General features: G+C 37.1%; 1 protein-coding gene across 13 annotated transcripts in view; it reads left to right on the top strand.

The window, feature by feature from the left end:
• LOC105498950 (KIAA1328 ortholog) overlaps window positions 1-24,429 on the top strand; it is a 413,609-nt gene that overhangs the window by 109,900 nt on the left and 279,280 nt on the right. For all 13 annotated transcript variants that reach the window (XM_071085777.1, XM_071085776.1, XM_011771353.3 and 10 more), the window contains one exon: window positions 22,441-22,568. In XM_071085777.1, coding sequence (XP_070941878.1) covers window positions 22,441-22,568 — 128 coding nt within the window. The remainder of the gene's footprint in view (window positions 1-22,440; window positions 22,569-24,429) is intronic.

Below are 24,429 nucleotides of genomic sequence, written 5' to 3'. Positions count from 1 at the left end.
CATGCTACTGGTACCAGAACAGACATACAGACCAATGGAGCAGAACAGAAACCTCAGAAATAACACCACACATCTACAACCATCTGATCTTCAACAAACCTAAAAAAAACAATCAATGGGGAAAGGATCTCCTAATCAGTAAATGGTGATAGGAAAACAGGCTAGCCATATGCGGAAAACTGAAACCAGATCCCTTGCTTACACCCTATACAAAAATTAACTCAAGATGGATTAAAGACTTAAATGTAAAACCCCAAATCATAAAAACCCTAGAAGAAAACCTAGGCAATACCATTCAGGACATAGGCATGGGCAAAGACTTCATGACACAAACGCCAAAAGTAGTTGCAACTAAAGCCAAAATTGACACATGGATCTAATTAAACTAAAGAGCTTCTGCACAGCAAAAGAATCTACCATCAGAGTGAACAAGCAACCTACAGAATGGGAGAAAATTTTTGCAATCTACCCATCTGACAAAGGTCTAATATCCAGAATTTACAAGGAACTTAAATTTGCAAGAAGAAAAACAACCCATCAAAAAGTGGGCAAAGGATATCAACAGATACTTCTCAAAAGAAGACATTCATATGTGGCCAACAGACATATGAATTATTTAATTTTTAATTGACAAATAATTGTTTAAGAAGCATGCTTCCATATACCTTTTATTTTTTAATTGAGGTAATATATACTTACCACATTTACCATCCTTTCCATTTTTAAGTATATAGTTCTGAGTAGTACTTACATATATATCCTTTTTTTGCCTTTTTTCCCACCTCCCCACTACCCTTCACAGCCTCTGATAACCACTGTTCTACTCTCTATCTTCATGAGATCTACTTTTTTAGCTCACACATGTGAGAATGTGCAATATTGTCTTTCCATTCTAGACTTATTTCACGTAACATATTGACCTTCAGTTTCATCTATGTTGCTGCAAATGATAGGATTTCATTCTTTTTTATGGATGATCAATATTCCATTGTGTATATATTTCTCATTTTCTTTGGTCACTTAGGTTAATTCTATGTCTTGACTATTGTAGTAAATAGTGCTTTAATAAACATGGGTGTACAGGTGTCTCTTCAGCACACTGATTTCAATTTCTTTGGGTATATACCCAGAAGTGGGATTACTGGAACACATAGCAATTCCATTTTTAATTTTCTGACAAACTTCCGTACTGCTTTCCCTAATAGTTGTATAATTTACATTCACATGAACAGTTCACACAGGATCTCTATTCTCTACATCCTTACCAGCACTTGTTACCTTTCATCTTTTTGATAATAGTCATTCTGAGGGGAATGAGGCAATACCTTATTGTTATTTTAATTTGCATTTTCCTGATGATTAGTGATGATGAGCATTTTGTCATATATCTGTTGGCCATCTGTATGTCTTCTTTTGAGGAAAGTCCGTTTAGGTCCTTTGCCCATATTTTGATTGAATTGTTTGCTTGCTATTGAGTTGTTTGAGTACCTTCTATTTTCTGGATATTTGCCTCTTATCAAATGTATGGTTTACAACTATTTTCTCCCAGTCTGTGGGTAGTCTCATTATTCTGTTTCCTTTCCTGTGCAGAAGCTTTGATGTAATCCCATTTGTCTATGTTTACTTTTGTTGCCTGTGCTTTTGATGACAAATCCAGGAATTCACTGTCCTGACCAATAGAGACTTTCCTCTGTGTTTCTTCTAGTAGTTCTGTAGTTGTAGGATATACATTTAAGTCTTTAATCCATTTTAATTTGATCTTTGTATATGGTGAGAGATAGGGGGTCTAGTGTCATTCTTCTGCATGTGGATATCCAGTTTTCCCAATACCCTTTATCGAAGAGACTGTGTTTTCCTTATAGCGTACTCTTGGCACCTTTGCTGAAAATCAGTTGACCATAAATGCATGGGTTTATTTTTTGGGTTTTCTATCCTATTCCATTGATTGATATGTTTGTTTTTGTTTTTATGCCAGTACCATGCTGTTTTGATTACTCTAGCTTTGTAATAGATTTGAAGTTATATAGTGTGATGCCTCCAGCTTTGTTCTTGCTGCTCAAAAATTGCTGTGGTTATTTGGGGTCTTTTGTAGTACAGATTTGGGGGTTGTTTTTCCTATTTTTCTGTTTTTCAGAAAAATGACATTGGAATTTTGATAAGGGTGGCATTAAATCTGTTGATCACTTTGGGTAGTATGAATATTTTAACAGTATTCTAATCCATGAACATGGACTACCTTTCCACTTATTTGTATCATCAGCAATTTCATCAGTGTTTTATAATTTTCAGTATAACAGATATTTCACCTTCTTGGTTAAATTTATTCCTCAGTATTTTATTTTTTATTTCTTATGCTATTGTGAATAAGACTGCTTTCTTATTTTCTTTTTTAGATAGTTTGTTGTCAGTGTAAAGAAATGTTACTGATTTTTGCGTGTTGATTTTGTGTTCTGCAATTTTACTGAATTCCATTTATCAGCTCTAATTTTTTCTTAATGGAGTCAAGGGATTTCTAAATATAAGGTTATGTCATCAGCAAACAAACAATTTCACTTCTTTTTTTTTTTTTTTTTTTTTTTTTTGAGACGGAGTCTCGCTCTGTCACCCAGGCTGGAGTGCAGTGGCCGGATCTCAGCTCACTGCAAGCTCTGCCTCCCGGGTTCACGCCATTCTCCTGCCTCAGCCTCCCGAGTAGCTGGGACTAAAGGCGCCTGCCACCTCGCCCGGCTAAGTTTTTGTATTTTTAGTAGAGACGGGGTTTCACTGTGTTACCCAGGATGGTCTCGATCTCCTGACCTCGTGATCCGCCCATCTCGGCCTCCCAAAGTGCTGGGATTACAGGCTTGAGCCACCGCGCCTGGCCAACAATTTCACTTCTTTTCTATTTGGATGCCTTTTACTTTTTTTTTTTCTTGTCTAATTGCTCTGGCTATAACTTCCAGCACTATGTTTAATAAAAGTGCTGTAGCAGTAATCTTTTTCTTGTTTCTGATCCTAGAGGAAAAGCATTTAACTTTTCACCATTGAGTATAATATTAGCTGTGGGCTTTTCATATATCACCTTTATTGTGTTGAGGTACCTGTTTTCTGTGCCTAATTTATTGAGAGTTTTTATTATGAAAGGATGTTGAATATTGTCAAATGCCTTTTCTACATCTATTGAGAGGATCACCAGGGTTTCTTTGAACAAATGTCTGCTGTTTTGCATGCATATGTAAAAAAATATCTATTTTGTATAAGTAACTGTCTTTTTAGAAATTAACATTTAGACATATTTAGTCAATTTTATCTCAGATGTCTTTTGAAAGAGAAATAGTTGAATTTTTTTTATCCATTGTGATCCAAAGACACTGTATTCTAACAAGGTGGGAAAGACTGACTAAATGGCACATTTTAAAAAATGAGCATTCTAGTTAATTTCTTATAAAAAGATATAACTTTGGAGACAGAAAAGCTGCATTTCTTGACTTCAGAAGTGCAAGATAAGCAGAAATGGAGCCTAGAATTTTGTCATAGTGGTTTAGACAGTGCTTTGTTACCAGTGCTCCTCAGGCTATACGTTAATCACCTGGGCAGCTTGATAAAATGCAGAATCGAATCCACATCTAGAGTGGGGCTCAGGATTTTGCATGTCTTAGAAGCTCCCAGATGATACCAGTGCTGCTGTCCATGGATCACACTTTTAGACTTCCTTCCTGACAGTAAGTTTTTCTCTTTTTATGGCAGGTTGATTATATAGAAAAGTTAAACTCAATGTAGACAAACTATTCATGAAGTGTACTCTGATAAGAAAGGTATGCCATTGACAAAGCTTGCTGTAGTTGTGAAGCATTTGATGTAAGACTATTAACTAAGTGAAGGGCTATGAATTCTTGAAGTTTTATCCTGACTTTCCTTTTATATGAATGTAATGCATGTATTTTTCAGAAGACTGAAAAGCCTATAAAAAACTGCATTCATCATTGGTAGATAGAGTGCTCATTTTACTTTTTTTTTTTTTTTTTTTTTTTGAGACAGAGTCTCGTTGTGTCACCAGGCTGGAGTGCAGTGGTGCGAACTCGGTTCACTGCAACCTCTGCCTCCTGGGTTCAAGCGATTATCCTGCCTCAGCCTCCCAAGTACCTGGGATTGCAGGCATGTGCCACCACAACCAGCTAATTTTTGTATTTTTAGTAGAGCTGGGGTTTCACCAAGTTGGCCAGGATGGTCTCGATCTCTTGACCTCGTGATCTGCCTGCCTCGGCCTCCCAAAGTGCTGGGATTACAGGCGTGAGCCACCACGCCTAGCCGCGTGCTCATTTTTCTTATGCGACTTTTGACCAATTCAGATTTTGATTGATAAGTGAACACAAAATAAGGAATCATCCCGTTTTTTGAGTCAGTTGGACGTTTACTCACCTCAGACTTCTAGAAAGATCTTGGTTGTCAAATTAGAGCAGGGACATAAACCGTTTGGTATGATTAATAGTTTGAATAGCAAAAGGGACAGATTTCAATATATATATTTTAACATATTTAAAAATATGTATATCTACACACACGTATAATTTTTTTTCTCCTGAATAGTTACAAAGCTCTGTACCTGAGAAGGGAGAGAGCCTTTTTAGCCTTTTTAAAAGGAGATAGAGGCCAGGTGTGGTGGCTCATGCCTGTAGTCCCAGCACTTTAGGAGGTCGAGTTGGATTGCTGACTTGAGGTCAGGAGTTCGAGACCGGAGTGGCCAACATGGTGAAATTCTATCTCTACCTAAAATACAAAAATCAGCCAGGCCTGGTGGTGGGTACCTGCAATCCCAGCTACTCAGGAGGCTGAGGCAGGAGAATCACTTGAACCCAGGAGGCGGAATTTATATATATATAAATTAAACGAGATGGAAAATGTCAGTAATACTCTCATGGAAATAGACATATAAAACACATTTTTTAAAATTATAAAATTTTGATATTTATTCATAATTACTCTTACCCTATTCACAAATATAGAAGAGGCATTTACATTTTACTACTGTATGGTCAGTTCTGCTATTAGGAGACATTTGCATTTCTAAAAATCACCGTACTATGCAGAATCATTACTAAAGACCCCATGAAGCTTATGGGGAAAATAGGTTTAGAGGTACAACAATAAAAAAAAAATTTGTTTAGTAAAACATTAAGAAAAAAGGCAGCTAATAAAAATGATAGAACAGTTGTACATGCATTATGTTATAAAGAAATTCATAAATACTACAATAAATATGGTACTTTGCCTTGAAAAAACTGAAGTATGCTTGTGGAAGTTAACATTGAAAGGGTTGCTGCTTGTGAGTTATGTTAAAATGGTACAGGCAGGGTTACTGAAGTGGGATATAAAGTTGTAACACCATCTATTAGTAGGTATGGCTCATAATACAAAGTGAACTGAAGATGTTTAAGATGTGAGGCCTGTTGGCACATATTTTAAATATTTCTACTGGGCTTGGTCAGCTAGATGTAGTTTTCTACCTGCACCTCGTGTTTCTCACAGTGATATTCAAGTTATGCTCAAATTGTTTCCAAATACATCAAATGCACAGGAACGAATTTTGGTTTTCTAAACAAGTGGTATAGCAGAACCGACTGTATATGAAATTTCACGCTTTGTTAGAGAAATAGAACAAACCTTTAATTTTACTGCAATTCAGTTCCACAGGCAGTAGGGGGAGTAGTAGGTTCACAATTCGCAGCACCACTGACCAGTGCTTTTCTTAGTTTTGCAGCTACACGTGTGGTAAATTATCATTTTATAGTTACTGTTATAAGCAATTTAGTAGAAAAAGACAGCTAAAGTATGCAGTGTTGCTTTTAATTTTGTAATCTAAATGTATTTTTTAATGAGAAAACAAAATCCAGATTAATTTTTAATAGGAGTAACCCTTTCTGTGGCTTAGTCTTGTGCCACCCACTAGACCTGGCATTTCACTTTTAATTGATCTCTTGTGTATGGTAGAAATTAGCTATCATATAGCTGAGACATTATGTCTGTATACTAGGGAGCGACTGTTTTTAGCTACATTATTGTGACTCTTACTACTTAATAAAAGGGAGATTTAACAGGTGACTTGATCAACACATATGTTAATTTAAAACTTCTCCCAATTCGTAGAGACGGAACATTCCCAAATTTTATTCCAGGAAGCAGCCCTAGAAATGATGCCAAAGCAAATTTACTTCCCTTAGCCTTATTAGAATTTGTTACAGTGTTATGCAGACTGCTCCCTGTGTATAGGAATTAGGGCCCATCGGGCATCTTTATATAAAATCCTTTGTGTGCACTGAAGGAGCTAACAGTGTACCTGGGCAGAGTGCCTTCCTTGTTTGTTTGGGGCATGTATATTGAAAGGGAATGTCAGATATTATAAATAGTACCTAACCCTTGCTATAATGATTGCTGTAATCCAACTTTGTTACATATTTATTATGAAAGAATAGATTTGCCTTTTATAAAGGAACAAAGTTTTTGTTTGTAGTATTTAAGTGTACAACTACTTTCATTATAAAACCTTTCTTAGCTGATGCGTTGACTTGCTCACCACTGATACCTGCTGATGCTCAAGTGATGATCTGTGTGTCTTAAAACACAGTCTGTCATTCTACATGGTTTACATATTTCAGAGCCATTACCTGAACTAGGGACCAGATAAAGATAAACTGCTTCATTACTGATAATGTTAAATCCAATAGTCATGCAGTGCCTGTAATCTTTATTTCATTAATATAAGTAGATCATATCAGTGTTTTTAACCAGAGTGGGGAGTTATTTAGCATTGTTCATTGCTTTTAAGTTATTTTTGAACAATTTTTGCACAGGTGGTATAAATAGAACTAGAAAACAAGTCATTTGGGTGTTGGAAAACTGAATAGTACTGTAATTTAATTGATGCCAGTTGGAGAAAAAGTAGATATTTTATTTTGATGGATAACATAGTCCTTAATTTTATTCAGTGTGGTTTCTCTTTTATTATATATAGGTTACCCTAACTTAATTCGTTTGTATTATACCATATGCAATTTTGGATTCACTTCAAAGAGTATTCAGGTCAGGAACTAATCATGACATATTATTCTCTAGTAAAGTAAATTTCATGTTTCCTTCAAATGTAACTGGTATGTATTAGCACTTTCCTGATAAAAAATGGTATCATTTAACACTTATGATGCTGTAAACAGTAGTAGGATGATAAACTTTCTTGGAGCATTAACTCTTGTTATCTAAATGTAAAAATTCAACATTATGCTTTGAAAATCCTGAAAATGATTGGAAGAATTGGATGTTTATCAATTGTCTTACCTACACTTCATAAACTATATAGTACCTAATATGTGTACACACTCTACTGGATAATAATCATGTTTGTAAAATGGGACTGCTGTAGAACTTCATGTCATACTGTTTTTCTTGAATAGCTAAGAAGTAGAAATTTGGGGATCTCCAGCCTCTATATTGAATTTGAAGCTGTGGCAGAATATAAGGTCATGGGGGTCGGGCGCGGTGGCTCACGCCTGTAATCCCAGCACTTTGGGAGGACGAGGCAGGTGGATCACAAAGTCAGGAGATCGAGACCATCCTGGCTAACACGGTGAAACCCCGTCTCTACTAAAAATACAAAAAAATTAGCTGGGCATGGTGGCAGGGGCCTATAGTCCCAGCTACTTGGGAGGCTGAGGCAGGAGAATGGCGTGAACCTGGGAGGCGGAGCTTGTAGTGAGCCGAGATTGCGCCACTGCACTCCAGCCTGGGCAACAGAGCGAGACTCCGTCTCAAAAAAAATAAAAATAAATAAGAAATAAGGTCATGGGGAAGTAGCACAAACAGAGTACTTTCTTGGACACTATTTTAGGGAATATGTCCATTTAATGATGGATAAAGAAAGGGATATCAGTGAAAGAGATTTAAGGGGCGATCAGTAAGGAAGAAACAGAATGAACCAGTGACTGGGGAACCAGGGGAGGAGATCTGTTGAAGAAGGAAGTGGCCAGCAAAGAGGATAAAACCCCAAATCAAGTTGTTATATTTCGCATTTAATAGATTAGAGAATACTTGTCAAGAATCCAGTTTAAATAGAGTGAGTGACAGAAAATGTATTGGGCCAAAAACTAAACTGGAACTGAGGAAACAGAAACTGTGAATATGGATGAATTTTTTGAGAGCTTTGGTAATAATGAGGAAGAGAGAGAGATGTTGGCAGCTTAAGAAGAAAGCTTTGTTTGAGTAGGGCTTTTCTTAAGATACACTTGAATGCTTATGGACAGTAGCAAAAAGCTATTGGCTCAGGGATTGTTCTTTTAAATGTTTATGGGCTAACTTATGTAGTATTAAAATAGTAAAGTAAAACCTAGCTCCTTGATTTTAGTGATATTGTGAAACTTTTGTCTTTGAGTATTTTTGGGCTAAACCTCTGTAACATTTCTTGAACGGAGGGTAAAACAAAAAATCTGGTTTTTTACCTGTTTTTTAGTATCATTCTGCTGAACAGTCCACATAAGCTTAATTATATTAAGAACCATTGAAGTGAAGTTGTTCATAACTTTTTTTTTTTTTTTTTGCCTTAGTCTTTGTGGCATTTGCTGAGTTTAGACAATAAACCTCCCCATGAAGTTACTTAATTTTTCTCTGAGCAGTAATTTACATGTGTGGTCAATAGCCTCAGTCATTTTCAAAGAGACAAGTAATGAGATATTCCTACTACTTTTAAAATTTTAACCTTAAGATGATAACTGTGATTCCATTGTATAAGAACTCTCCTTTTTCACTCTAGTTAATACAGTTTTATTGAATGTGTTTGATTTTCACTTAGAGTTATTAATACTGGGTGATATTTTCATACTACATTACAGACTACTTGCAACTCTGGTGAGAATGCTGTTCCCCAAGGCCATAGCTAATGATCTAGCAATGTTAAACTGAATTTAGAAATGATACTGTAAACTTATGTTTAAAAGTGTGGATGGGTGATATAGAAGATGGATATCTTTTTGGAAATAGAAGAGAGAGGGTGTGGTTGTTTACTTCTCATGGACTCTTCCCCCAATACAAATTCTTAAGCACTACAGGTAGTATTTGCTAATTGTTATTACAGGTTGAATATCCCTTATCCAAAATTCTTGAGGCCAGAAGTGTTTCAGATTTTGGATTTTTTCAGATCTTTCAGTATTTACAATATACATACCAGTTGAACATCCCTAATCAGGAAATCTAAAATGCTGCAATGAGCATTTCCTCTGGACACTATGTTGGTGCCCAAAACATTTCAGAGTTTGGAGTATTTCTAATTTTGGATTTCAGATTAGGGATATTCAACCTATACTTCAGTAGTTAGCCAAAATAGAAATGTTATACCGCCCTAAAAATTCAGAATGCTGCTTCCTTTTAAAGAAGAAAGTGGATTATTTTACATCACTTCTTTTATTTTCTATATGTTTCCTTCCAAAACAAAAACAGTTGACCAAAACAGATAAAATAAACTCAGAAAGATATACCAAGAATGACTTAAAGGGAGGAAGCAAATGAGTCCAATAATGTATTACATTTCAACATAAAGGCGAAGGATGGGCCTCCTCTTACTGGTATGAAAGAGGGTTCTTAGAGATGATACGCATACCCTAAGTATGTTCCCTGGACCAGCAACATCAGCATTACTCAGAAGCTTGTTAGACCCTACCTCACATCTACTGGATCAGAATTTGCCTTCCAACAAGACCCACAGGTAATTGTTTTGTACATTACATTTTAAGGAATGCTGCTTTAGTGGATCTAAGACTTTATTCTAAATCCCAGCTCACTGCTAGGTTATCCTCGGATAAGTTATTAACCATTCTGTGCTGCAGATTTATTTGTAAAATAAAATTAGTAATAGTACATCATGGGTTTTTTCTTTTAATAGGAATTAAATATAATATCTTTAAAGCACTTAGAAGTCCCCCACCTTCAAGTAGAGGTTATATTGAGCTATTCAAAGATACTCTAGTTCAGGCATCTATTCCTGGTGATAGGTGTTTAATTGTGAAATAGGTGATGATAGTATCTTATTCTTAAAAGAGAACTCTGATGAAATCTCTGAAGAAGGGAGAGATGACAAGCATAAAAATGATAGTACTGGAAGATCAAATACTGTATATGAGGAACACTTGATGTCACCGGATTGGTTTGTGTGGGAGAAAGAAGATTGAGGGACCACTTAAACTCGGTTTACATTTGTGCTAAGAAATGAATTGTCAGGTGCCTGCAATCCCAGCTACTCGGGAGGTTGAAGCAGGAGAATCGCTTGAACCTGGGAGGCAGAGGTTGCAGTGAGCCGAGATCACGCCAGTGCATTCCAGCCTGGGTGACACAGCAAGACTCTCGCTCCAAAAAAAAAAACAGAAATGAATTGTCTTACACAGTAAGATAAAATAGTTCAAAGAGACGAATACAGGAATGTTGATGAAAAGAGTCAAATTCTGTAAAACATTTAAAGAGGCTTATTCTGTGCCAAATATGGGTGACCAAGGCCTGTGACACAGCCCCAGGATGTCCTGAGAACATGTGCCCAATGTGGTTGGGTTACAGCTTGATTTTATACATTTTAGGGGGACAACTTACTGACAGACATAAATCAATACATGTAAAGTGTACCAGTTGATTCAGTCTGGACAGGTGGGACAACTCAGGCTTTTGGTCATAAGTGGATTCAAGGATATTCTGATTGGCAGTTGGTTAAAAGAGTTATTATCTTAAGACCAGGAATCAATAGAAAGGAGTGTCTGGGATTGTGGAGACCAAGGTTTTTATTATGCAGGTTTTTATTATACCTCATAGGTGGCCACCCTTAGAGGCAATAGATGGCAAGTGTTTTCTATTCAAATGTTTAAAAGGTGCTAGACTCACAACTAATCTCTTCAGGAACAGAAGAACTGGAAAGGGAAGGGGATTCTCAACATAATGTAGATTCTCCCCACAAAAGATAGCTTTGCAGGACCATTTCAAAATAAGTCAAAGAAATATATTTTGGGGTAAAACACTTTGATTTTTTCAGGGCCTGGTATCTATCATATGATGCTATACTAGAGTCAGGTTGGAATTTGATATCTCATTGCTGCAAAGAGACTGCTTTGCCAGTCTTAAAAATCTCTGTTTTAATGTTAATATTGGTCAATTGGGCCTGAATTCCAAAGGGATGAGGGTATAATGAAGCATGTCTGACCTCCCCTTCCCATCATGGACTGAACTTGTTTTTCAGATTTACTTTGGAATGCCCTCAGCCAAGAGCGGCCTTGCAGGAGTATGAAGAAAGAGAGGTATCATATGTATTGAAACTGATAACTCATGAAATGTTTTAATTTAATGGCAAGAATAAATCTCTTCGGTTTGAAGATGGGAAGTAGAATGACATGACTTTTTTTTTTTTTTTTTTTTTTTGAGACGAAGTCTTGCTCTGTCGCCAGGCTGGAGTGCTGTGGCGCGATCTCGGCTCACTGCAACCTGCAACTCCTTGGTTCAAGTGATTCTCCTGCCTCAGCCTCCTGACTAGCTGGGGATTACAGGCATGCGCCACCACGCCTGGCTAATTTTTGTATTTTTAGTAGAGATGGAATTTCACCATGTTGTCCAGGATCGTCTTGATCTCCTGACCTTGGAATCTGCCCGTCTTGGTCTCCCAAAGTGGTGGGATTACAGATGTGAGCCACTGCACTTTTTTTTTTTTTTTTTTTTTTTTTTTGAGACAGTCTCACTCTGTTACCCAGGCTGGAGTACAATGGCGCAATCTCAGCTCACCACAACCTCCACCTCCTGGGTTCAAGCAATTCTCCTGCCTTAGTCTCCTGAGTAACTCAGATTACAGGCGTGCACCACCATGCCCAGCTAATTTTGTATTTTTAGTAGAGATGGGGTTTTTCCATGTTGGTCAAGCTGGTCTTCAGCTTCTGACCTCAGGTGATCCGCCCACCTCAACCTCCCAAAGTGCTGGGATTACAGGCGTAAGCCTCTGCAACATGACTGTTTCTCATGGTTGAAACTGGTAGTTCCCAGCCTGATATATTTCACTATACTTCACAAAGCATTATTCACACAACTTCACTGAACAGCCTTTCAGGGTCTGGAGAGCTTAGTGTGCAGACCATTTTCCATAGTCTATATTGTCAGGAATTTTCCCTTTCTGAAATTGAAAGTTTTTAAGTGTTAGTTATTGTTGTGCAGTTCACTTGATAAGGAAACTTCTTGGGGGAGAGGTATGATAGCAGCTTTTTTTCTTCTACAGTTCTAAGGTAGTTCTTGTAACTCATGAAAGGTTGAATTGCTTTAAAGGAGCCTTTCCAAATGGGGAAAATATTTCTCCTTTGGGTCCAGCTGAAACATAGATCTTTTAAACAAAAGATAAATTTTTAAGCATGTTAGAAGCAAGAGAAAATGCATGGTTTTCAATAGAAATATTTTCTCAACCTTGTCTTTAATGTCTACAGTGAATGCTTGAAAATATATATTCTCTTATTTTGTGAAAAGGAAACTATAAAAACATGAAATCAAAGTTCTGGTCCATCTGGCACATTGATAGCCTGCTGTTTAGGATGTCTGGATTTAAATAAGTGTCTTTACCTTTAAAGTTGGAGAAATAAACCTTGGGTCTCCATTGTGTAGGTAGTTTCTAAAATCCATAGGGTTTTAGATGACCTGAAAAAAAGACAGAATGTAAAGCATCTCAATTTCAAGTCTATTTCTACCAGCCCCCACCCCACCATCTTGATTTGCAATTCTGCAAGAAACAAGGTAGGGACTTAGATAACTCTCAAGGAGCTAGTTTACTCTAATTAGCTATCTTTTCATGGCTTATGTTTTTGTTCAGGTGATCAAACAGAATGAATTACAGTCTAGAAGAGTATGAGTGGGTCACTTGAGTCTTGTTTCCCTCTTTAAGTGTCCAGGGCATTGAGTTTTCCGCTGTTTTGTACTTTGTTACCCTCCCCAATGGATAACTGTTACCAGGAAATTGAAAAATAACATGGTCATGTACCAAATTTGCCATAAATTTTTCTTTTAATTAAATGGAAGATTTCAGACTTGTATCAGTGGATTGTACTCCTGCACAGATCACAACTTCATAAACGGGTGTAAATATTTATGTGAAATTCTTACCTAGCTCTGTGAACCACTTGATCTTGGAATCAGTTTTTCTTTTTACAAACAATCCATTTTCAGTTGCATATTTTATCAGTGAGTACTAAACTAGATACATAATTTGGACCTCAATTTTTATATCAGAAAATGTGTACTCTTTTTTTCGAAAGGGAGAAAAGAAAATGATTGTAAGGTGAGGAATCTGACATGGTCAGAAACCATATTTCAGATGGGAAAATCTTACTAGGTTAGAAGAAATTTTAGTTTTTAATGAGTCAATATTTTAAGCATCTTCTTGGCTAGTTTAAAGGCCACGTTGTCTGTCTATGGTTTGTTTCCATTCCAAACTCAAAACCAACATGAAAATTCGATAGGAGCTCCTTTGCTTTTATTTCTGTACTCATTCCTGTGACATTTTTGAAGTGCCTGCTATGTGCTGAAGAGATACCAAGATTAGTACACTATGATTTCCAGGAAAACACAATCTGCTTCAGGTGATAGTAATATAGTCAAATAATTTTAACTTTATGGTATTTACTATGATAAAGGTGCTTAACTCTGCCTGGGAGGTCAGTGAAAGCTTGGAGGAAGAGGTGACATAAAAATTAAGTTTTAATGGACAAGTAGGAATCTAGGATTCGGGGCAGGCAAAACATTCTAGGCAGAATGTTATGCCTAGAATGATATGCCATCTTAATGTATGGTTTGTAGGCATTCAGAGTAAAGGAAGTACCTGCCATAGTGAAAACTTTTGGGCTCTGTATTTCCCCAAAAGTCTGTGAGTAATGGATTGCTTTACAGCTGGAGCCAGATGGCCTTAACTCAGATTCTTACCCGAGGATGATCCTGAATAAAACATCTCTCTCTTTTGTAAAGCTTCCCTCCCTGACAAGAAAATAGCCTAACTGTTCATCTAACAAAACAGTCGGGGGAAGATGATGGACAACAAAGTAATGTCAAATTGATGTTCTGCAAGGATCACTAGTAGCTTCTCAACTCAGTCTTTAACTGGGGTGGCTGCTCTTCAACACTGGACACAGCTGACTTCATCTTTTTATTTATCTGTGTTATTTATCTTTTTTCTGTGCCTGTCCTTTACTTGTTACATCGGCCTCCTTCTCGTCTCACAGTTGAAACATTCCTTTCTCTAAGAGGCTTTCCCTGGCTCCTTGACCATTTGGGTCCTTTTAGAAAGTGTTCCTACAGCACTACATAATGTTCTTGTCATTACTCTTCATTTGTTCTTCTTTGTGTTTGATTACCTGCCATTCTTTCTCCCTAAAGGAGATAGTGTTAGTGTTAGTCTTGTTCATTATTGTATGTCTGGCATCTCATTCAGCCTCAGATGTTAATGTACTCATTATATTTATTATTCAATAAATATTTATTGAACACTTATGTAGGCTAAGGAATTCAGTGGTAAACAAAACAAAAATTCCTGCCCTCATAGACTTATTTGTTGAATGAAAGAATGAATGAATGAGTGAATAAATGAACAAACAAAATCTATACACTCCCTGGACAATTTTACCCACTCTCATGTCTTCAGCCGCCACATATAAAGTGATTAACTCCCAAATGTCTATTTCTACTCCGACTTCTTTTCTGAATTTCAAGCCCAGGGATCCAAGTGTCCCCTCTTAGCTACCTCCACTAAACTCTCCCAAGCATTTTTAACTCTGTGTTCTAAAGTTGCACTCTCCCCAGACCTTTTGTTTATTCTGCATTCTCTGTCTTATAAATGGAATCACACATCTCCTCATACATCTTGTCACCCAGTTCATAAGGTGACATTGCCTTAAATGTCCCTTTTTAACCCCCACCGCCTATTTTCTACCATTATTACTCCAGCTCATTCCCCTCTCATCTCTTGCTTAGACTTCTATAGGGATTTTCTAATTGGTTGCTTTGATTCTAGTCTTCAGCCCTCTGATCCATCCTTTACTCTCCTACCAGAGGTATCTTTATGAAATGCAAATTAGCTGTAAGACATCAATGACTTAAATAGAGATAAAATCTAAATAGCTTAGGGTAACATTTGACATCCAGCCCCTGTTGATCTCTGTAGCCTCTTCACTCATTCTGTCCCACTCAGGACCGGTGAACCATCCATGCCATGCTTCTTTCAGTTCTCTTAATGTACATAATGATTTTTTTTTTCATTCCTTTGATCCTGGTGATTTCTCAGCCAGGGGTAATGCACATCCTACCTACCTGGTACATCTGTATACTCCTTTTCCAAAATTTGTTTTCAATGTCACATGTTCTCTGAAGCCTTTCCTAACTTCCCTCCAGTGTGGTCAAAGTGAACTACTCACCCCACCTTTTTAAAATCTTCATTGGACTCTAGTGTATAAATGTTTCTCCTGGAACATGTTATCCTTATTTGTTTAAATATCTCCCTCTCCCTAAGCCTTGATGGCCATTTTTAAAAAAAAAGGTATTGAATATATACTTTGTGCCCTGCACTGTGCTAACTGTTCTTCGTTTCTTTATATCATTTATATTTGCAGTTGCCCTGTGAGGTGAGGTAGATATTATCCCCAGATGAAGATGTCAGAGAAGTTACATCGTTGCTAAGTACCAGAGTTAAGATTTGAGCCAAGAGTGTTGGACTGACACCTAAGTCTGTGATTTTTTATTTATTTATTTATTTTTTTGAGACGGAGTCTCTCTCTGTCACCCAGCTGTAGTGCAGTGGCGCAATCTCGGCTCACTGCAAGCTCCGCCTCCCGGGTTCACGCCATTCTCATGCCTCAGCCTCCCATGTAGCTGGGACTACAGGCGCCCGCCACCGCACCCGGCTAGTTTTTTTTTTTTGTATTTTTAGTAGAGACGGGGTTTCACCGTGTTAGCCAGGATGGTCTCGATCTCCTGACCTCGTGATCCGCCAGTCTTGGCCTCCCAAAGTGCTGGGATTACAGGCTGAATCCACAGTACTGCGTTTGTACATCTTATGCCTGTTACATTGTATTCAGAAAGCATTTGTTAAATGACTGGAAGAAAGCTTGGCAGGTCTTTTTTGCATGGCCTTTTTGCGTCTTGTATATGCGTCTTCCTGGCTCCAAGGACAGTTCTGGTTAGTATATCGTTGGATCATCTACATAATGATCAATATGTACATTAAGATCACCTGACTTAGTGACTAAAGACACGTGATTGTAGAGAACTCTTAGGAGGCTGACTTGATGCTCAAAGTTTCTGCTTCTCACATGATAACTTGTGGTAGAAGTAGGAAGACAAGAAGAGATTGAGTAGTAGTAGAAAGAGAGAAACACAACAAATGCAAACAACAAAAACCATAACAAAAAAAAGTTTTCCTGCAATGTTTTATTATGATAACTTTCAAATATATAGACAGTTGACAATATGGCATTGAAACACTATGTACCTTCTACCTAGATTTCAGTGGTTGGCATTGGCTATATCTGCTTTGCCCCCTCTCGTGTGTGTGTGTGTGTGTGTGTGTGTATATATATAATATAAATATTTAATATTTATGTATAAATAATTGTATATAAATATATGATTATTAAATTATTATATTTGTAATATAATGTACTTAATATATATTTATATGCTATATAAATATATTTATATTTATTATATATAAATATATCTATATTTATATAAAAATACACACCAGAGGGGGCAAAGCAGATATAGCCAATGCCAACAACTGAATATATGTATATAAATGTATATAGATCTATATAAATATAGAAATATATACATATGTAATAGAAATTTATATAAATTATAAATTTACTTACAGATATAAAATTTTATAAGAGTTTATCTGCCTATTTTTCTGTGTGTCATAGGAAATGCCACTTGTCTCTGACACCTGGGATGCTTGGACTGGTACTTAGTAATCTTGATCTAATACAGAACTAAATGAAGTGGCAAGTGTCACGTGTAACTCCTAACTACCTCAGACTTGTCTCATAAGAATAAGAACATTTTATTTTATAAACCAGATTATGATACCTGATAAAATTAGTAATAATTCCATAATATTAATTGTAATTGAGTCCATATTCTAATTTTTCTAGTTGTCCCAATAACGTCTTTTCTGTTTTTCTCCCTGAACGAGGATTCAGTCATGCTTCATGGGTTGCATTTGGTTGTGTCTTTGGTCTCTTAATCTAAAATAAGCCTCCTGCCCCAAACCTTTTCGCCTATGACACTGACTTTTTGAAGAGTTCAAGCCAAGTGCTTTGCAAAATCTCCCGTATACTGGATTTGTCTGATTGTTTCTTACAGTATCATTTAATTTGTTCCTTTATTCCTTCTAAATTCTGTGAAGTGGAAGTTAGGTTTACAAATTTGATTAGGTTCAGATTAAAACATAAGTGATGATGCCTACTTCCTGCAATTGGACATAATTTCTGTTTTTCTACTTACTAGTGATCCTGAATTAATTTACTTTGAGTATTGACCACCAGATTGTACCGTTGAAAGATGCATTTTGTTCTTTGCTGTAAGTAATTATGACTCTTCAAGAATATCTAACTCATTAACCTTTCACCTAATGGTTTTAGTATCCTTTAATGATCCTTAACTGTATTACTTATTACATTGGGGGTTCTAAAATGGTGATTTAAAATTTTGACCGTTTGTTCTAATTAGTTTGCTTTCTTCTATAAAGAAAGACTTCACTTTTTTTGTTTGTTTGTTTGTTTGTTTGTTTGAGGCAGAGTTTCAGTCTTGTTGCCCAGGCTCGAGTGCATTGTTGCGATCTCAGCTCACTGCAACCTCCGCCTCCTGGGTTCAAGCAATTGTCTTGCCTCAGCCTCCTGAGTAGCTGGGATTGCAGGCGTCTGCCACCATGCCTGGCTAATTTTTTGTATTTTTAGTAGAGATGGGGTTTCGCCATGCTGGGCAGGCTGGTCTCGAACTCCTGATTTCAGGTGATCTGCCCACCTCGGCCTCCCAAAGTGCTGGGATTACAGGTGTGACTTGGCTTTTTTAATCCATCCTTTCTTCTCCTTTTGCAGCATTACTACGAAGTTGTGGATTTTTATTTATTTAGTTTTCTATTAATTAGAGTGATTATTTCAGTGCTCAAATTTTCCGAAATGTGGTTAATAGGCATCCCCTTTAGGCTATCTCCTTTTTTTTTTTTTTTTTTTTTGAGATGGAGTTTCTCATCACCCAGGCTGGAGAGCAATGGCATGATCTCAGCTCAGTGCAACCTCCACTTCCCGGGTTCAAGCGATTCTCCTGCCTCAGCCTGCCAAGTAGCTGGGATTACAGGCACCCACCACCACATCTGGCTGATTTTCACTGTCTTGTTTTTGTTTTTTTTTTTTTTGGTTTTTTTTTGTGTGTGTGTGAGATGGAGTCTCGCTCTGTTGCCAGGCTGGAGTGCAGTGAGTGATCTAGGCTCACTGCAACCTCCGTCTCCCGGGTTCAAGCGATTCTCCTGCCTCAGCCTCCCGAGTAGCTGGGATGACAGGTGCCTGCCACCATACTCAACTAATTTTTGTATTTTTAGTAGAGACAGGGTTTCATCATGTTGACTAGGATGGTGTCAACATCTTGACCTCGTGATCCGCCTGCCTCGGCCTCCCAAGGTGCTGGGATTACAGATGTGAGCCACCGCACCTGGTTGCTATCTCCTCCTCATCTATTTGTCTTTGAACACTTTCTAGCATTTTACAGCACAACAAGATGTTTGAAGTTTACTTTATACTTTCTCTACCCCGAAATGGGGTTCAACCGTTTTTCCAAGGAGTGTTGGCTCCAAAAAAGGAGAATCTTTTTTTTTTCTTTTAATTTAATGATTCACCTTTTGTCTTTTCACAGAGGCCTCTCTACATTTAGTTCTGTAAAGATTAGTTCTGTAAACATTAGTTCTGATCAAGATTGCTAAGTACCAGTCCAGGCATCCCAGGTGTCAGAGACAAGGGTGAGGTGAAGTGGTGGGGGTGAACGCTGGTAGGCCAGGGGAATTATTTCAGTTAAAATAATCTTTCTTTACTTTGGCAGCCTCCTAGTAGTATATCCTATCTCCAGCCCTTCCGCTCTCCACTTGTGATTTGTCTCTCACACAGTTTTTATTCTTTAACTCATCCCCTTATTCGTTCTGCTCTTATCATTACTTTTACTTATCTATCTAATGCATTTTAGTGTTAAGATTTTAAGCTTTACCAAATGATTATTTTCCACAGCCATTTCAGCTAATTAATTTGATGGTTAGGTTTTGATGTAATCTTGCTTAATACTAATTTATATTTATTTATTTATTTATTTGTGTTACCTAATGAAGACTTATTTCTTCGAAGAGGTTGCAATGACTGCTGTGTCTTCCACTTCTTAAACAGTGGTTAGGCAGACTGAAGAGTTTTAAATTCATGTCATGGTTTGGTGTACACTTTCCCTTAAGTTTGGTTTTCAACATCTAGTTCATTATTTTCTGTGATTCGGCCAGGATGGAGTTAAATATGTCTTCTTTTTCACTGTACCCCCCAGATCATCGAGAAGGCATTTTGTCCACATTTTCCTAACATAAATCTTGCTCTCCAGATGGAGGATTGAAGTCTCATTGTGCTAGGGAGGAAGGAGAGGTGGGGGAGGGTGCATTTTGAAATCTGCTATATCAAGAAAGACATTAAAAATTGATAAAGGCAGGACTACCTGTTTTCATATTCTCCCACATAGCATGTGTGTAAATGAATTTGCCTGTAATTTGTTTCAAATGCTGACATTTTACTCCTAAGCTATATAATTGTGCTTGATTTTTCCAGAGTAAAATTCATATTCTGTGACCAGACTAATATGTTCACCTACTATAAAAATTACTGCCTATGGTAACAGCAAGAATAAAAATCTCCTTTTATATACATAATAGCTGGCAGAGACTCCTGGGACCACCACAAATCATTCCTATCTTTTAGAGCTTGCTTTCCATGGAAATGTAAAACCAGCCTAGTCTAATGTACATTGACTCTGAAAACCTATTTAGACTACCATTTATACTATTGTTATTTAAGATGCCAAGGATTCAACAAGCTCTTCTAATTATTGTATTATCTAAGCTTAGTAACCTATCCTTTCCCTGTGAACCAGCTCCTCTTCTATCATCTACCTCTGGCTCCTTTTTTGTTAAAGGTTAATAATGAGAACAGTGAAGCAATTAGTTATTTATGCAGTCATGATTGGCAAAAGTTATTAGCACAAGAATCTGCCCAGAAGCAATGATTAGGTTATGAAAATGTTAAGAAATACTGAAACCAGACACCATTTTGACTTTTAAAAAATGGTATTTCGACCCTTATTCATGATGACCTGTTGTAAAAGTATTTATACAGAATAAATCTCATTGGATAGTAATTCTTATACTAACAGCATACATAAGTAAGTGTTAAGGGGAGATTTGAAAATGTACTGAAGGGACAAAGAGCCTGGGGAGGAAATTACCACAAAGAAAAATAAGGAACAGAACTCTCTCTTGGGTAGAACTATTTGTCTCCCAGGCACTGGTCTACAAAGTTAGCTGACGTTTTCTGATTTAGTATTTTCATCTTGAACACTTGGCAAGTTTTACGAATTGTGAGAGAGGGTACCCCAGGTTAAATTGCCATGTTCTTTATACCAAATTATAAAATTATAAAAAATGTAGGGAGATATGGGTTCAGAATATTTCCCGCTGATGGTTTTATTAATGAAATATTGACTTAACTGAAAAACTTAACAAAAAATATCAAATTATACTCTCTTTAATACAGTTAGGAACTTTCTGTGTAAATTGTCAGTACTCTTATCAGAACAGTGTTACTATTTGTACCCCATACTGATTTTTTCAAATAATAACTTTATTGTGTATAATTCATGTAAAATAAAATTCACTTTTGAACTATATAATTAAATGGTTTTGAGTATATTCCAAAAATGTGCAAACACAACTACTTTGTAATTCCTGAACGTATTTATTACCTTTCCACCAAAATTCATACCTGTTTGCAGTTGCTCTCCATTTCTTCTCCCCTAACCCTTAGCAACCACTAATCTATTTCTGTCTGTATATATTTGCCTGTTCTGAACATTTTATACAAATGAAATCATGCAATATATGGCCTTTTGTGTCTGGCTTCTTTTACTTAGCATAATATTTTCAAGGATCATCCATGTTGTAGCTTGTAGCGGTACTTCATTGCTTTTTGATGGCTGAATAATATTCCATTTATAAATATTCCACATTTTGTTTATTCATCCGTGGACATTGAGATTGTTTTTACTTTTCTACTATAGGAATAATGCCATGTTGAATATGTATATACAAGTTTTTGTGTGGACATATGTTCTTTAAAAAGTTGTCTTTGCTTATATATTTAATATTCTTCAGGACATATTTTCACTTCTCTTGAGTATATACCTAGGAGTAGAATTGCTGGGTCATATGTCAAAAAAATCTCTAACATTGTGAAACAACTAACTTATTTTCCAAAGTGGCAGCACAGTCTTATGTTCCCATTAGTTATTTAGGAGGGTTCCAGTTTCTTCATGTCCTTGTCAGTGCTTGTTAGTCTTTTTGGTTATGGTCATCTTAGTGAATGCAAAATGGTATCCCAGTGTGTTTTTTATTTACTTTTCCCTAATGGCTATGTTGAGTATCTCTTCTTATGCTTCTTGGCCATTTGCATATTTTGTTTTGGGAAATGTCTATTCAAAGCCTTTGCCCACTTTTAAATTGTACTCATTATCTTTTTATTGTTTAGTTTTACAAGGTGTTTATATATTCTGGACACAAATTCTTTACCGTATCGTTTCCAAATATTTTCACTCACTCATGGGGTTGTTTTTTTCAATTTTTAAATAATGCCATTTGAAGCACAGTCATTTTACATTTTGAAGCCCAATTTATCTATTTTTTTAAAAATTTGATTACTTGTGCTTTTAAGTGATCATCACCTAATCCAAGGTCACAAAGATGTACTTTTATATTTTCTGCTAAGAGTTTTATAGTTTTAACTCTTATGTTTAGATCAATGATACATTTTCAGCTTGTTTTTTTTTTTTAATATGGTGTGAGGTAAGAGTTCCTTTGCATGTATCTACATTTGTTTTTATTCAAATTTAAAGAATCAAGGAATAAATTTGTTTTCAAATGGGATGTTCTTTGCTACTCTTTTTATGAAGTATTGCTTTATCATTTTGGGGGAGGAATACATGTAACTTTTATCTGAAGACTGTATACTTATGACTGTCTCACCAAATATGATTGCATTTTTGGTTCTGTTTTGTTTATTGGAATATGAAAAGCAGCATTGATGGATGCAGTTTGAATCAATTTTTTGGTTTTTTCACCTTAATTTGCAACCTCACCTCTTCAGCTACAGTATAGAGAATGCCAAGAACTTCTAAGCCTGTATCAGAAATATTTGTCAGAACAACAAGAGAAGCTCACCATGTCTCTCTCAGAACTTGGTGCTGCTAGAATGCAGGAACAGCAGGTAAGCATCTTTAATTTTACTTTTCTTGTCTTCAGTGGATCAGCAAGGTGTCAGAAGAGCCATTTGCTTTTTATGTTAATTTCCTCACAGTATATAATATTGTTTTAAAACATGTAGCTACTGCATGTGATTGAGTTGATGTCTTTCCCTCCCCCTTTCCTTTCTCCTCCTGTTCCTGGGACCAAAGGTAAGGAATGATTACTTGAAGAAGTCTGTGTGGGTCAGTGGGGAAGCTTCTGGTTGGATGAAAGCACAGCCAGAAGGGTAAAGAAAACACTGCTCTGTTACTTAATGAAGAAGATAAGGTGGGCTGTTTGTTACTCATTGTCCTTATGGAAATCACAAATAAGCCTTTCTTAATTCTTGTTTATTTTTTAGAATAATGAAAGTTAATTGTGGACTTATAAAAACTTTAATTGGAGAATATTAGGATATTTTGCATATGCTTGCATACATGTATTGATCATGTAAGTATATAGGAGAGTGTTTATATAAACATATACATATCGCCAAATGGTATGTATTATATAATTAAATGAATGGTCAGAACCCTATCAGATGTGACTGAAATAAGCCCTAAAGACCCACTTCTGGTTAGGGGATTCCCTTTCCTAGCGAAGGGAAGCCATGACAGACTGTACCTGGAAAAACGGGACACTCTGCCCAAATACTGGGCTTTTCCCCACAGTCTTAGCAACCAGCAGACCAGGAGATTCTCTCCCGTGTCTGGCTCGGCGGGTCCCACTCCCACAGAGCCTTGCTCACTGCTAGCGCAGCAGTCTGAGGTCAACCTGCGAGGCTGCAGCCTGGCAGAAGGAGGGGCGTCCACCATTGCTGAAGCTTCAGTAGGTAAACAAAGTGGCCGGGAAACTCGAACTGGGCAGAGCCCACTGCAGCTCAGCAAGGCCTACTGCCTCTACAGACTCCACCTCTGTGGGCAGGGCATTGCTGAACAAAAGGCAGCAGAAACTTCTGCAGACTTAAACGTCCCTATCTGACAGCTCTGAAGAGAGCACTGGTTCTCCCAGCACAGCATTTGAGCTCTGAGAACGGACAGACTGCCTCCTCAAGTGTGTCCCTGACCACCGTGTAGCATGAATAGGAGACACCTCCCAGTAGGGGCCAACAGACACCTCATACAGGCAGGTGCCCCTGTGGGACGAAGCTTCCTGAGGAAGGACCAGGCACCAATATTTGTTGTTCTGCAATATTTGCTGTTCTGCAGCCTCCACTGGTGAGATACCCAGGCAAACAGGGTCTGGAGTGGACCTCCAGCAAACTCCAACAGACCTGCAGCTGAGGGACCTGACTGTTAGAAGGAAAACTAACAAACAGAAAGGAATAGCATCAACATCAACAAGGACATCTACACCAAAACCACATCTCTAGGTCACCAACATCAAAGACCAAAGGTAGATAAAACCACAAAGGTGGGGAGAAACCAGAGCAGGAAAGCTGAAAATTCTAAAAACCATAGTGCCCCTTCTCCTCCAAGGATTGCAGCTCCTCGCCAGCAATGGAACATAACTGGACAGAGGATGACTTTGAAGAGTTGACAGAAGTAGGTTTCAGAAGGTCCATAATAACACACTTCTTTGAGCTAAAGGAGGATGTTCTAACCCATTGCAAGGAAGCTAAAAACCTTGAAAAAAGTTAGATGAATGGCTAACTAGAATAAACACTGTAGAGAAGACCTTAAATGACCTGATGGAGCTGAAAACCATGGCACAAAAACCTTGTGATGCATGCACAAGCTTCAATAGCCGATTTGATCCAGTGGAAGAAAGGATATCAGTGATTGAAGATCAAATTAATGAAATAAAGCAAGAAGACAAGATAAGAGAAGAAAAGAGTAAAAAGA

This window comes from Macaca nemestrina, chromosome 19 (assembly GCF_043159975.1).
Source record: "Macaca nemestrina isolate mMacNem1 chromosome 19, mMacNem.hap1, whole genome shotgun sequence".
In the NCBI taxonomy this organism is placed as follows: domain Eukaryota; kingdom Metazoa; phylum Chordata; class Mammalia; order Primates; family Cercopithecidae; genus Macaca; species Macaca nemestrina.
This window is presented reverse-complemented; position numbering and strand designations above follow the sequence as displayed.